A 12,504-nucleotide genomic window follows, 5' to 3' on the forward strand; every position below is an offset into this window, starting at 1 on the left:
TGGGCAACCTTGCAGTATCTGGCTCATGCCTCCCTCTTACACACTGTGTCCTCCCCTCCCCTCCTTACTCACTGCTGTGGGCCAGCCCCAGCACATTCCTTTGTTCCATGCTCAAGATGGCCACAAATTAGGGCCTCCTCCACTCCCCCTGTACTGCTTCCAATACAGCCAGCTCCTTCCCTATCCTCAGCTCTCAGCTCAAAGGCCTCCTCTTTGAAAAACCCTTTCCTATGCAATTGCTTAATTTTTCAGGTTTACTAAAACCAACCCTGAGACAAAATCAGGGTAAAGTGGCTTCCCTGGAGTGTTACCTTAGGGGAGGGGTGAGGGAGTGCGAAGTAGGTCAGAAAAGTAAGAGGAGTACGGGCAAAGGAAGCAGTAGGGACCATGGAGCAACCAGGCTGGAGCAACCAGGCATGGGCAAGTAAGCCAGTGGGCAAGGGAAGCTGGTCCCCTCCCTGACTCCTGGGACAATTCATGGACAGCCTCACCGATGGCAATCCTTCAGCTCTTCACGGAATTGTACATTCACTGTGTTTTCTCCTTTCTCCGCACATTACAGGAGTTTTAAAAGTCTCCCTGAGCAGTAAGGAAGCGGAGTTGCACACTGATCAGCTTCAGCCCCTCTTCACTAAGGGTTGATCTTGGGCACTTGAGTCTCTGTAATGTGGAAAGGGCAGAGGAAGTTCTTAGGCGAGGAGACTCATACCAAAGGCCTTTACACTAAGGGTCACCGTCCTGAGTGGATGGGTAGACAGGAGAGGAGGTACTGACCAGAAACTGTGCTGCCTCACAGGTGTTACACAGCCTCTACCAAATCATTCTCTAACCCAAGTCTTGGGGGACTAATTAGGGCCTCGCTGGCCCAGTGTGGAAGAGGACCCTGATATACCTGGAAAGGAGATCTGGAAAGTGACATTCAGACTCCAAGGAACGTGCCCACAGTCAGATAGCGCTAAGGCTTGCCAACACCGCCCCCACCCCCAGCCTTCAAGGAAGCAACACTATCAAAAAAATTAAAAGGTAGCCAGGCACGGTGGCACACACCTTTAATCCCAGCACTCTGGAGGCAGAGGCAGGCGGATATCTGAGTTTGAGGTCACCCTGGTCTGCATAATGAGTTCCAGGACAGCCAGGGTTTATGTAGAGAAACCCTGTCTGAAAACAATATAAAACAAAAATTAAAGAGTGTAAAATTTGGGGCTGAAGAGATGACTAGGTGGTTGAGAACACTGACTGCTCTTCCAGAGGTCCTGGGTTCAACTCCCAGCCCTCACATGGTGGCTAACAGTCATCTGTAACTCCTGTCCAGGGGTTCAACAACCTCTTCTAGCCTCTGCAAGCACTGCATACATGTGGTGCATAGACATTCATGCAGGCAAAACACTCATACACATTAATCTCAAAGACAAAAAGAGTTATAGCTGGGTGGTGGTGGCACACGCCTTTAATCCTAACACTCGGGAGGCAGAGGCAGGCGGATCTCTGTGAGTTCGAGGCCAGCCTAGTCTACAGAGTGAGTTCCAGGAAAGGTGCAAAGCTACACAGAGAAACCCTGTCTCGAACCGCCCCCCCCCCAAAAAAAAAGTTATTTTAAAAGGGGGTAAAACATTATCACAAGATATGAACACAGAGAGAGACCTTCTGTGCTCTTAACGTTGCTATTTCCTGGCTTGAGTTAGCTCAAGAAAGCAGGGAGTGTGAGGAGCCAGGCACAGACTGGCCCACTCAGGTTCTGAAGAGTCATTTGTTAGAACTCTTTACTTCATCCTTCTGTTGCTAAAGTTAGTCACAGAAGGCAGCAAAGTCAACTATGAACACACTGATGAAGGGCCAGCCGAACACTGCAGCATTTGCTGTTGCTGTTTCCTCTGGTCGGATGGGCTGAGGTGATTACTTTCTATCAGTAGATGTGAAAGAGCTTCCTGTTCCGTTTCTCCTCATCACTTGCCTCATGAGCACAACCCTATTCCAAGAAGTGAAAGGGCTTTAGGCAGAAATCCCTGCGCAGGCTGTCACAGCCCCTCGGCTCTCCTACAGCTGCTTTGACAGAACCCCCTGAAAAACAGGGGCGCCTGCCAGCCTCATTCTAGGCTGCACTCCCTGGTAGCCCTTCTCGAGCCCCATGGCAGGACAGCTTGGTGGTCCTATAGTCACCGTCCTGTCTCTGCCTCCCCATCTCCTTTCCGTGCTAGGCGACTCCAGCAGAACACCATGTTCTTGGGAAGACTGATGCGCAGGGAAGAATATTAATCACTCCGTTTGGCAGCTGGCTTTGTAGTTCTCTGACTGGGAAAGTGTGGACCATCCCTCTGGCTTCACTGTGTCTAGTCGGTTATTTTTACCACCAATTCTAGTAGTCACACTGCGAAGCAGGAACTCCTGGCACCTCTGCCATAGTCAACACCTCTGCCTGGGGAGCAGCAGATAACAATGTCTGGCATGGTTTCCAGGGACCTTCAAGGTAGCTCAAGCTGTTTGAGGCCACCCACTCCTCAAGGAGGTGCCTTAACTGGATGAGTTCTGAGTCCCCTCTGGAAGCCAGCTCAGCCATCATCTAGCAAAGCTCCTCAGAGGTGTGTCTCTCTTCACTTCCCTTCCTTCCAGTCTTTCCCCCAGTCCAGACTATCCACGTATGTTGTCATGCTTGCTTTGTTTTTTATAATTCTTTTTTTTCTGTACCTTTTTCTTTTTCTTTCTTTGTTTTTTTTTTTTTTTTTTTTTTTTTTTTTCTTCAGACAGGGTCTCACTAACTAACCCAGGCTGGCCTGGAGTTGGTGACCTTCCAGCCTCAGACTCACCAGGAATGGGATATCAGGTACCACCCTGTGCCCCCATACTTCTTTGTAACATACATGTCCCTAACTCTAGGACTAACTCTAGTCCTAGGGGGCTCACTTGTGACTTGGGGCTCTCACCTCCTTACATATTCACCCATGTAACTCTTTCCAAAACCCAAATGTTGAACATTTGAACCAAATGTTCAAAGTGCAACATTCCTCATAGTGGGCAACAGGGCCTCACCCAGTGATGGAATTATAACAAACATGACTGCAATAATACCTGAGGAGAACCAACTTGAAAAGAGGACATGCTGGATCTGGAGCAGAGCTCCAGAGGTCTCCAGCCCATGAGAAGTTTTCCGTTGCTTTCTGCTACTGGGGGCTCATTGACTTTGGAGCCATAGCAGACACCTTTTCACTTAGCAGGAGCAAAAGGGGGAGAGGACAATAACAACAAAAGTCTCCAGTGACCTAGCTCCCATTCCTACAGACCTCACTTCTTCAATAAACACCTGTAAGCCAGTCTTCATGGGTCAAATCTATTATCCAATTATTCAGTGTCTGAGACAGGATGATCTCATGTTCAAGATTTCCTGTGCTGCCGAAGGAACTCAAGGGCATTCTGGACAAAAAATGGGGTTCCTGAGGCTAGGAATATTGCTCAATGGTAGAGCACTTGTCAAACATCCTTAGGGCCCTAGTTTTAATACCAGTATCATAAATAAATGAATAAACAAATATTTGTGGTCCATTGACTTAGAGTCTTTTGGGTATATTCCCAGGAGTGGTATTTTGCTCTGGTTTAAACATGAATGTATTGCATAATTTTAGATTGCTAAACGTATAGCTGGAAACTGTGGGAGTTCTACTTTTAGTTATCTTTTTTTTTAAACACACGCTAATCTTCATAGTTGCTTCACTAATTGCAATACACATAAGTGTGTGGGTGCCTATGGAGGCCAGAAGAGTGGCTCAGATCCCCTGGAGCTGGAGTTACAGGGGGTTGTGACCCAGCCAATGTGGGTGTTGGGAACTGAATTACTGTTCTCTGTAAGAGCAACAAGTGCTCTTAACCACTGAGCCATCTCTCCAGCCCTTGTTGTTTTCTTAATGATATTCTGACTGGGGTGAGATCGAACCTCAATATAGCTTTGATTTACAATTTCCTGATGTCTAAACATGTTGAGCCTTTATTCATGATTTTCAGCCATTTGTATGTATTTCATCTTTTGAGAAATGTCTATTCATTTCATTAGTCCATTAATCAACTGGATTCTTTGTGGGAATATTTTGATACTTAAAAATTTAAGTACTCTACATATTAATCCCCTATCAGATATACAGTTGATAATATTCCCTCTCTTTCTATAGGCTGTCTCTTCACTCAGCTGTTTCCTTTGTTGTGAGGCTTTTAAGGTTTATGCAATCCCATTTGTCAATGCATGCTTATTATTATTTTCTGAGCTATTAGCGCCTTTTCAGAAAGAACTCACTATGCCTATATCTTCAAGTGTTTTACCTATGTATTCCTCTAGTAATGTCAATTTCATTTTTATTTTTTACTCTAGCTAAGAGTTCTAACATTGTATTAAATAAGACTGAAGAGAGGAGACACTAGGAATGTCTCATTACTATTTTAAAGAAAAATGTTTTGTTTTACCTTCATTTACCATATTTTTGACTATAGCTTTACCACACTAGAGGTACATTACTTCTAAATTCGGGGTTTTTAATCATGAAGGGGATGATCATCTTTGTTAAAGGCCCTTTCTGCATCTATTTCGATGACCATAAGACTTTTCTCTATTTTTTAATGCTGTATATTTCATTTTTAATTTGCGTATGTTGAACCATCCTTGCATCCCTGGGATGAAATCAACTTGATCATGGTAAATAATCTTTTTAATGTATTGTTGGCTTCAGTTTGCAAGCATTTTATTGAGATGTTTTGTTATTTTTTGTTTCATTTCCATTTTGTGGTTTTTGAATAGGGTTTACTCTTTAGCTCTGGAACTCACTCTGTAAACCAAGCTGGCCTCAAACACACAGAGCTCTGCCTCCCACGTGCTACATTTAAAGGCATGTGCCACATGTCTGGCTAATTGCTAAGTGTTACACCCATACTCATTAGGATCATTGGTTTACAATCATCTTTTTACCTGTACTTCCAGTTTGGGTGTCAGAGTTAATACTAGCTTCATAAAGTGAGTTTGGTAGTCATTTCTTTCCTTTGTGTGCTATGGAATAATTTGAAGATTAATATTAGTTCTTCAATAGTTCTCAAAAGATCTGGTAGAATTCAGCAGTGACTCCATTCAGTCTTGGGTGGTTTTATTTGGAGAGTCTTTTTTATTATTGCTTTAATTTTATTGCTCATTATAATTTGCTCCAGTTGTTTAAACATCATTGATTTATTTTTGATAGTCCATCTATTTCTGCACGTCTATCTATTTCTTCTAGATTTTCCCATACATTGGAATATACGATTTTAGGGTATTCCTTATTGACCCTCTGGGTTTAAAGGGTTATATCTCTTGTAAAGTAATATTGTCCCTTTCCTTTTCTACTTTTGATTTGGTTCTGTCTTTTGTTTGGTTAAGGGCTTGTCAGTCTTATTTACCTTTTCAATAAATCAACCGTTTTACTGATTATCTTATTCTTTTCATTTCTATTTCATTGACTTTTTATCTTTATTATTCCTTTCTACCTTATCGAGTTTATTCTGTTCTCAATCCATGTCCTATACTGATAGCTGAGAGAGAGGGCATGAAGAATATGAGAAAGGACAAAAATGGTCTACAAAATTAGGTAACAAGTAAGAAAGGTCAAAGGGGGAAGGAAAGAGAAGGGGGGCAACACATAATAAAACACTATATGCATACTTTTCAATTGCTCTATCTAATCTTCGATTTAGTCTCTATATGTCTTAGGTAGAGTTTCTATTGCTGCAAGGGAACACCATGACCAGAAGCAAGTTCGGGAGGAGAGGGTTTATTTCCACAGCATTGTTCATCATCAAAGGAAGTCGGAATAGAAACTCAAATAGGGCAGGAACCTGGAGACAGAAGCTGATGCAAAGGCCATGGAGGTGCTGCTTACTGGCTATTCTGAGTTAGTGTCTTCTGATGAGAATGGATCCTTGGGTTTTTTGGCTTTCTGGGTAGATCTCTGCATTTGTTTGTTGGAACCATACAGTATAATTCATGGGCCAGGCAGTGCCTGTTATCGCTCTGGGTGCTCTTTCTGGCTACAGGGCCCTTAGAGGACTACTGTCAAACATTTCACCCCAGGGGCATAGCATTTTCAAGCTTCTGTGGTTGTGGCAGGGCACAGCAACTCTGACACTTCACTCCCATGTCCTCTACTGCTGCTGGGTTTTTGTTTGTTTTTGTTTTCCTACACAGGAGCTCTGGTAGCTAGCTTCTCTATTTGGCTCCAAGATGGGGACATGAGCTTCACTCCAGCCTATGGTGCAGACAGTTCAAAAATTGTAGAGCTCTCCATGGTGCTGACGCATACTTTTAGGGACTCTTCAGGGCAGCTCTCAGAGCATAATCACCTGGCCACCTGGCGCTTGCTCTGGGTTTAAGGGAGCACTTAGGAGGGGATCTTACTTGGTCTGTAGAACTGCAGGCTGCAGACGCAGTAAGGAGTTTTTCAAAATGGCTTCCTGCAGCAGCACGCTGGTCCAATGAAGAGATGATTTTCCAAACACCAATATATTTCGTTTGTAGATTTTGTTTAGTTTTTTTGTTTGTAAACTTCAGTTTTTTAGACATGGCCCAATTCTATATGAGACTGAAGTGGCACTCAATGTGTACCCCAGGCTAGCCTTAGACCCAAGTGGGAGGATTACAGGCACAAATCACTATGCAAGTCAGCACCCGTGTTTTATAGACCCCAGGGTCTCTACCCAGTTAGACTGCAAACCTGCTTAGTGAGGAGCCCTGTGTTGTGTTTTCTGAATCTGTTGAGATTTTGGGGAGTGGTTTGTTCATTCTCCACCCCTCTGTGTCTCCACTACTCTTAATTCCTGATGCAGAAGTACTCTTATTTTCTGAGCCCCCCCTCCCCCCCTTCACAGCAGTCCTCACTTCTCTCATCAGGAGCTGAGACTTAAAAATGAACTTCTCCTGCTGTTCTGCTTCCCAAAGCTTTTCTTCTTTGCAGCTACTTCAGTGTCTGTCACTTACCTCAGGTGACAGGCTTATGTTGTGGGATATTTGTGTGAAAAGATGTATTGCTGTGACTGGTGTAATCAAAACGTAAATGGTCAATAGCTAGACAGGAGAGTATAGGCAGGACTTCTGGGCAGAAAGAGAACTCTGGGAAGAAAGGCAGAGTTGCCAGCCAGACCCTGAAGCAGCAGGATGGGCAGATACGGAGATGAGGTATCGAGCCATGTGGAAGAATGTGGATTAAAAAATATGGGTTAATTTAGGTTATAAGAACTAGTTAGGAACACGCCAAGGCTAAGGCCAAGCATTCACAATTAGTACGTCTCTGTGTCATTATTTGCGGGCTGGCAGTCTCGATGAGAAAGTTACTACTACAGGTTTATTCCCTTGAGATGCTTGCACTCAGTCGGTGGGTGTCTTCAGTCGTCTTAATTCAGAAAAGCTACTTTTAAAGTTGTGAAACTTCAATGAACTAAAAGCACATGGTGCAATGCCTAGCCCCAACTAAAGATGCTGTGAAAACCATGTCAGGCTGGTCTAAACCATAACTAATCTGCTTAGCCTACATGGCTGAAAAGGTCATAGATTCTTTTTTTTGTTTTTTTGGTTTTTCGAGACAGGGTTTCTCTGTGTAGCTTTGCGCCTTTCCTGGGACTCACTTGGTAGCCCAGGCTGGCCTCGAACTCACAGAGATCCGCCTGGCTCTGCCTCCCAAGTGCTGGGATTAAAGGCGTGCGCCACCACCGCCCGGCAAGGTCATAGATTCTTAACCACAAGTTGTGCCTTGTGTGGGCAAATCATCAAAATGACAGTTTCTGGGTTTGAAGGTTAGTCACTCATAGCAGAGGATCATATCACACAAAACCCAAATTGTCTTGATTCCAGGGAATCCAGGGCTTCTTTAGCTCCCCTTGTGTAGACACTGGGATTGGTTCAGTGTAACCAAACCCTTCCATATGCTAAGTTCTTTCAGCTCAAAGGCCACTTCTATGAAGAACAAAACAAAACTGACACCACCACCACCAAAACCAACCACACACACACACACACACACACACACACACACACACACACACACACACACACACACACACACACCAAACCTTGACTTTTTCACTCTGCTTTACATTTTTTGGGTTATTTTTTCTTGTTTTGAGGCAAGGTCTCACTATGTAGCCCCGGGAGGCCTGAAAGTAACTATGTAGTCCAAGTTAATACTGAACAGGTGCATCCTCCAGGCTGTCTCACAAGGGTTGGATTACAGGTCTAGTTACCACTCTAGATTGTCCTGCTTTTTCACCTAGTAATCCATAACTCAAATTCTAGGGAGGTTAAGACTTTGGTCTTGGGATTCCCACTACCTCACTTCTGATCCCTGCATGATCAAACTCTTTAGGAAATTCTTAATGTGTGAGATTCTGCAGTGGTTAGGAGACCTGAGATGAATCCACTTGAAAACAGTAAAAATTGGCTCTGAAGGATTATACCCCAACTGGTGTGCTGGTGCTGTGGGCTTCTAGCAGCACAGTTGATCTGTTATAGTCCAAACAAGAAAGTTATAGACCACTATGTATATAAGACCAACTAAGAGTTCTTTATTTAAGATAGAGAGCAGGCTCTTATCACAAAGAACTTTTGACCCAAAGCTCAGGGATGCAGCATTTATAAAGGCAAAAACTACAATGACACCATTGTCAGGTTTAGGTCAGGGTAACCTTGTGATAATTACATCACTTCCCCCTTCCCTTTCCTCCCTCAAACACTTCCCATTCCCCCAACTCCCTCTTGAATTGCTTGCTTTTTCTTTATTGTTTTACACGCACGGACACACACACACACACATACAACCTGTTAAGTCAGTTTAATGTTTCAGGACAGGTCACTTTTTACTGGATTACCAATTAGAGAGGCTCACCCCTAATTCTCTCTCTCAGCAGTCATTAGTTGCCTATCGTTTTTTGTTAAGGGATGGGGCCCCCTGAGATTTCACCCTCTTGCACTAGAATGTCTATTTGTATTGTCATTGTTCAGGTCTGGTTAGGCAGACACATTGTTGATGTATCATAGGTGGAGCCTGTCATGTCTAGGAGACAGAATCTCACAGCACACTTCCCGATCTTCTGGCTTTAACAATCTTTCCACTCCCTCTTCTTTGATATTCCCTGACCCCTGGGACCAGGAGTTGTGTTGCAGATGTATGTGTTGGGACTGGGAACCCCACAGTAAGTTGATCTTTGCACTATGGCCAGTTGTGGTTTTCTGTACTGGTTTCTATCTACTGCAGAGACGCTTCTTGGATGTGGGGTGAGAGCTGCCCTCATCTGTGAGTGTAAGTTTTGGAACGTAGTTAGGATTACACTAGTCCATGTGGCGGCAGTGTGCTTTCTCTAAGACCCGTGACTTCACTAGCCCAGGGAGTTGGCTAGGTTTCCAGGCTCTTCTTACGGAAGGGAAAAGAAATGAGAATGGCTCTCAAGAGACAATTAGCAGTATCTGGTCCACACCACATCAGGATGAAAGTGAGCTTGCTCCTTCATCATGTCTGCAGTGTCTAACACAAAATGTACTTTTTTAAATGACAGTCTCATGACACAGCCTTTGCTGGTCTGGAACTGAGAGATCCATCCATTTACCTCCCAAGTACTGGGATTAAAAGGCATGTGCCACCACATCTGGCTACAAAATGTATTTAAGATGGCTAAATCTTTGACGAGGAGAGTAGATGCAATTCCAGATGTTTCTAAACAGTAGGATGGATCTTTTCACCAGAAAAAAGTTAGTTAGCCAGACTATTAGGCTGTTAGTATTAGCAAAATGTCAATCTTCATTTCTATAGAAGTGTAGGATATAAAAAAATAATCCTAAACAGATCCTGAGTTGAGAACATCACGTAAGAGTGTCATGCACTAGTATACAGAGCATGTTCAAAGATGCCCTTTGCAGAATGTTGGGATCTGCTTTCTGCCCAGTAACTGCCTTCCGTTCAGCTTGTCCCACAGCCGTCAGTCACCTCTTACAGACTGTATTTTATGTCTGGGCCACCAGAGATTAAGTGTACTTCGACCCTACACTCAGTTGGCAGGAAGACCTCTGATACGCCAGGTGGTTGGTGTTTTCCGATCATCCCCAATCATCTAGCTCTACTGATGCTGGTTGGGTTGTTGTTTTTTTTTTTTTTTTTTGTTTTGTTTTTAGCTTCTGTTGATCTCCTGGGATCCAATACTGTTCTCTTTTATATCTTTCACTGAACAGAGTGTCATTTTCTTTAGTAACTATAAATTTCTCTGAAGTCCTCAGGAAAAAGGAGTCTTCTTGACCTTTGTAAATGTGATTTTATTTCAGTCATATTTTTGCAATTTATTATTTATAAGTGTGTGTGAAAGAGACACACACTCACAGAGGTCAGAGTACAACTTTTAGGAGTTAGCTCGCTCTTTCCACCACGTGGGTCCCCAGGATCAAAATCAGGTTGTAGGGCTTAGTAGCAAGTACCTTTACCTGCTGGGCCATCTTGTCAACCCATTATCAATTTCATTCTTTTTATAAAATGTGTTTTATTTTTAAAAAAGTGTGCATGTGTGTGTGAGGGGTATGTGTGCATGCATGCGAGTACAAGTGTCTGTGGAAGCCAGAGGTGCAGGGTCCCCTAGAGCTGGGAGTACAGGCAGTTTTGAGCTGCCTGTGTGGGAGCTGGGAACCAAACTTGGTTCTCTGAAAGAGCAGTATATACTCTTAATTACTAAGTCATTTCTCCAGGCCCATCAATATCATTCTTAAAAGTAATCTCAAAGACTTTGTAGAATGAGATAGAATAAATACTTCAGAAGAATATGAAGTAACCAGACCTGTTTATATAAGACACAGTAACACTTAAGTGGTTTGATGAAACAAACAAGACATAAAATCATTCACATATCAATGGCTTAGAAATTTACTAAAGACACAATCTGAGACAATGTGAACATCAAACCATGATAATGAATAATAAACTGAAAACATTATACTCTGAATCCGGTTAGAGTGGAATATGGGTATAAGAGGTAAAAATATCTTCCTACATGTGGGTGTAAATTAAAAAGGAAATGGAGGAATAACTCTGTAGCGTAAGAAGCCTGTCAGAACCACTGTGACCATAGTAACAGTCTTAAGTAACACTGAAATTGCATTACCACCTGAGAGAATGCAGGGAACAGCTTTACCATTGTATATTCAAAAAGATGCAAATTAAGTCAATCCAATCACTGACCTATGAACTTCAAAAGAGCTGGATATGGGGGCACTCACCTTTAATCACAGCACTTGGGAGGCGGAGCCAAGTGGATCTCTGGGAGTTTGAGGCCAGACTACGCTAAATAGTAAGTTCCAGGCAAGTCAGGAATACATAGAAACTGTCTCCAAACAAAAACAAAAACCCTACAACAATGAAAACTTTTGGAAATTATAAGGGAACTAGAAGACAAAACACTGGAATAGCTAATTTAGATCAGATCCTTTTACTATAAAGGACAACAGAGCAGCTGAGAAAGACAGCTGGAACTTGATAATTAAATAGTAGCAATGTGTCAGTGTTTTTGATGGTTGGTTATGTAGAAAAATACCTGGTTTACATAAAACCTATATGAATGTGTATCTGGGGTGATGGGATGTAAAGTGACCACTTCTCAGGAAAACAGTTTTTTTTAACTTCTATGGATGATCAAGATAGTAAAAAATAAAATTTTATTTGAATAAGGCTTTACTTTATCAGTCCTTTTTTCTTTCTTTTTCTTAGAGAGGAGGTAGGGAGTTTTCCCAACAAGGCTGGCCAGATGGGAAACATCATCTTCTCCAGTTGGGCCTCAATAATTTGAAAATAAAATGCTTACAGTGAGGTCATCTGCTTCAGGCTGAAAGTAGACCCTTCAGAGCAAGTGTGATTCTTGGTGAGTTCCATGCACTAGACACCTCCATGACAGGTACTGCAAATGTCACTGACTGAGGGACCTCTGCAGAGCTTCATACATCTTTTGATCCTGTGAGGATAGAAAATACCACATAGTGCTGATCAATCAGTTATGGGATGGGAGGTGTAACCGGCAAGCTCCTATATTGAAGCCCTGACCCCCAGGACCTCTGAGTGTGGCTGTCCCTGGAGACAGGGTTTCTACAGAGGTGTTAGGTTAAAATAAAGCAGTGATGGTGGGCCTCGGTCCCAAAGGACTGGGGTTACTGTACAAGAGGAAGTTTGGACACAGAATGCACAAACGGAAGGACTGTGAAGACAGGACCAAGGGGACACCTGTGGGGACAGAAACCTCAGAACTCTGACAAGACATCTTGATCTTAGATGTCTGGTCCAGACCAGTGAGAAAACACAATCTCTGTTGTTTAAGATGCCCGTCTAGGGCCCTTGGTTACAGCAGCCCTAGCTGCTGGACCCAGAGATTCTGCCTTGCTCCTGCATCTGGAGTCTGTACACGCTCCTTTCTAGGATACGCCACAGTTTCCATCACTGTCCAGGGAAGTTTGCAAACCAAGTCAAGAGATGTTTGTTTGCGTCTGTA

At 43.2% G+C, this 12,504-nt stretch overlaps 1 protein-coding gene across 20 annotated transcripts in view; it reads right to left on the reverse strand.

Annotated features, from left to right (window-relative positions):
• Nvl (nuclear VCP like) overlaps window positions 1–12,504 on the reverse strand; it is a 126,157-nt gene that overhangs the window by 60,130 nt on the left and 53,523 nt on the right. For 19 of the 20 annotated variants that reach the window (XR_008218030.1, XR_008218027.1, XR_008218028.1 and 16 more), the window contains one exon: window positions 11,827–11,973. Coding sequence is in view for 1 of the 20 variants with exons in the window: in XM_052737814.1 (XP_052593774.1) it covers window positions 11,929–11,973 (45 nt within the window). In the remaining 19 variants the exon portion in view is untranslated. Of the gene's footprint in view, window positions 1–10,792; window positions 11,974–12,504 lie in introns of those variants that run through there. The other variant, XM_052737814.1, reaches the window with a different exon arrangement.

Source organism: Peromyscus californicus, unplaced genomic scaffold (assembly GCF_007827085.1).
Source record: "Peromyscus californicus insignis strain IS unplaced genomic scaffold, ASM782708v3 Scaffold_14__1_contigs__length_90479793_seg_2, whole genome shotgun sequence".
NCBI classification, from domain to species: domain Eukaryota; kingdom Metazoa; phylum Chordata; class Mammalia; order Rodentia; family Cricetidae; genus Peromyscus; species Peromyscus californicus.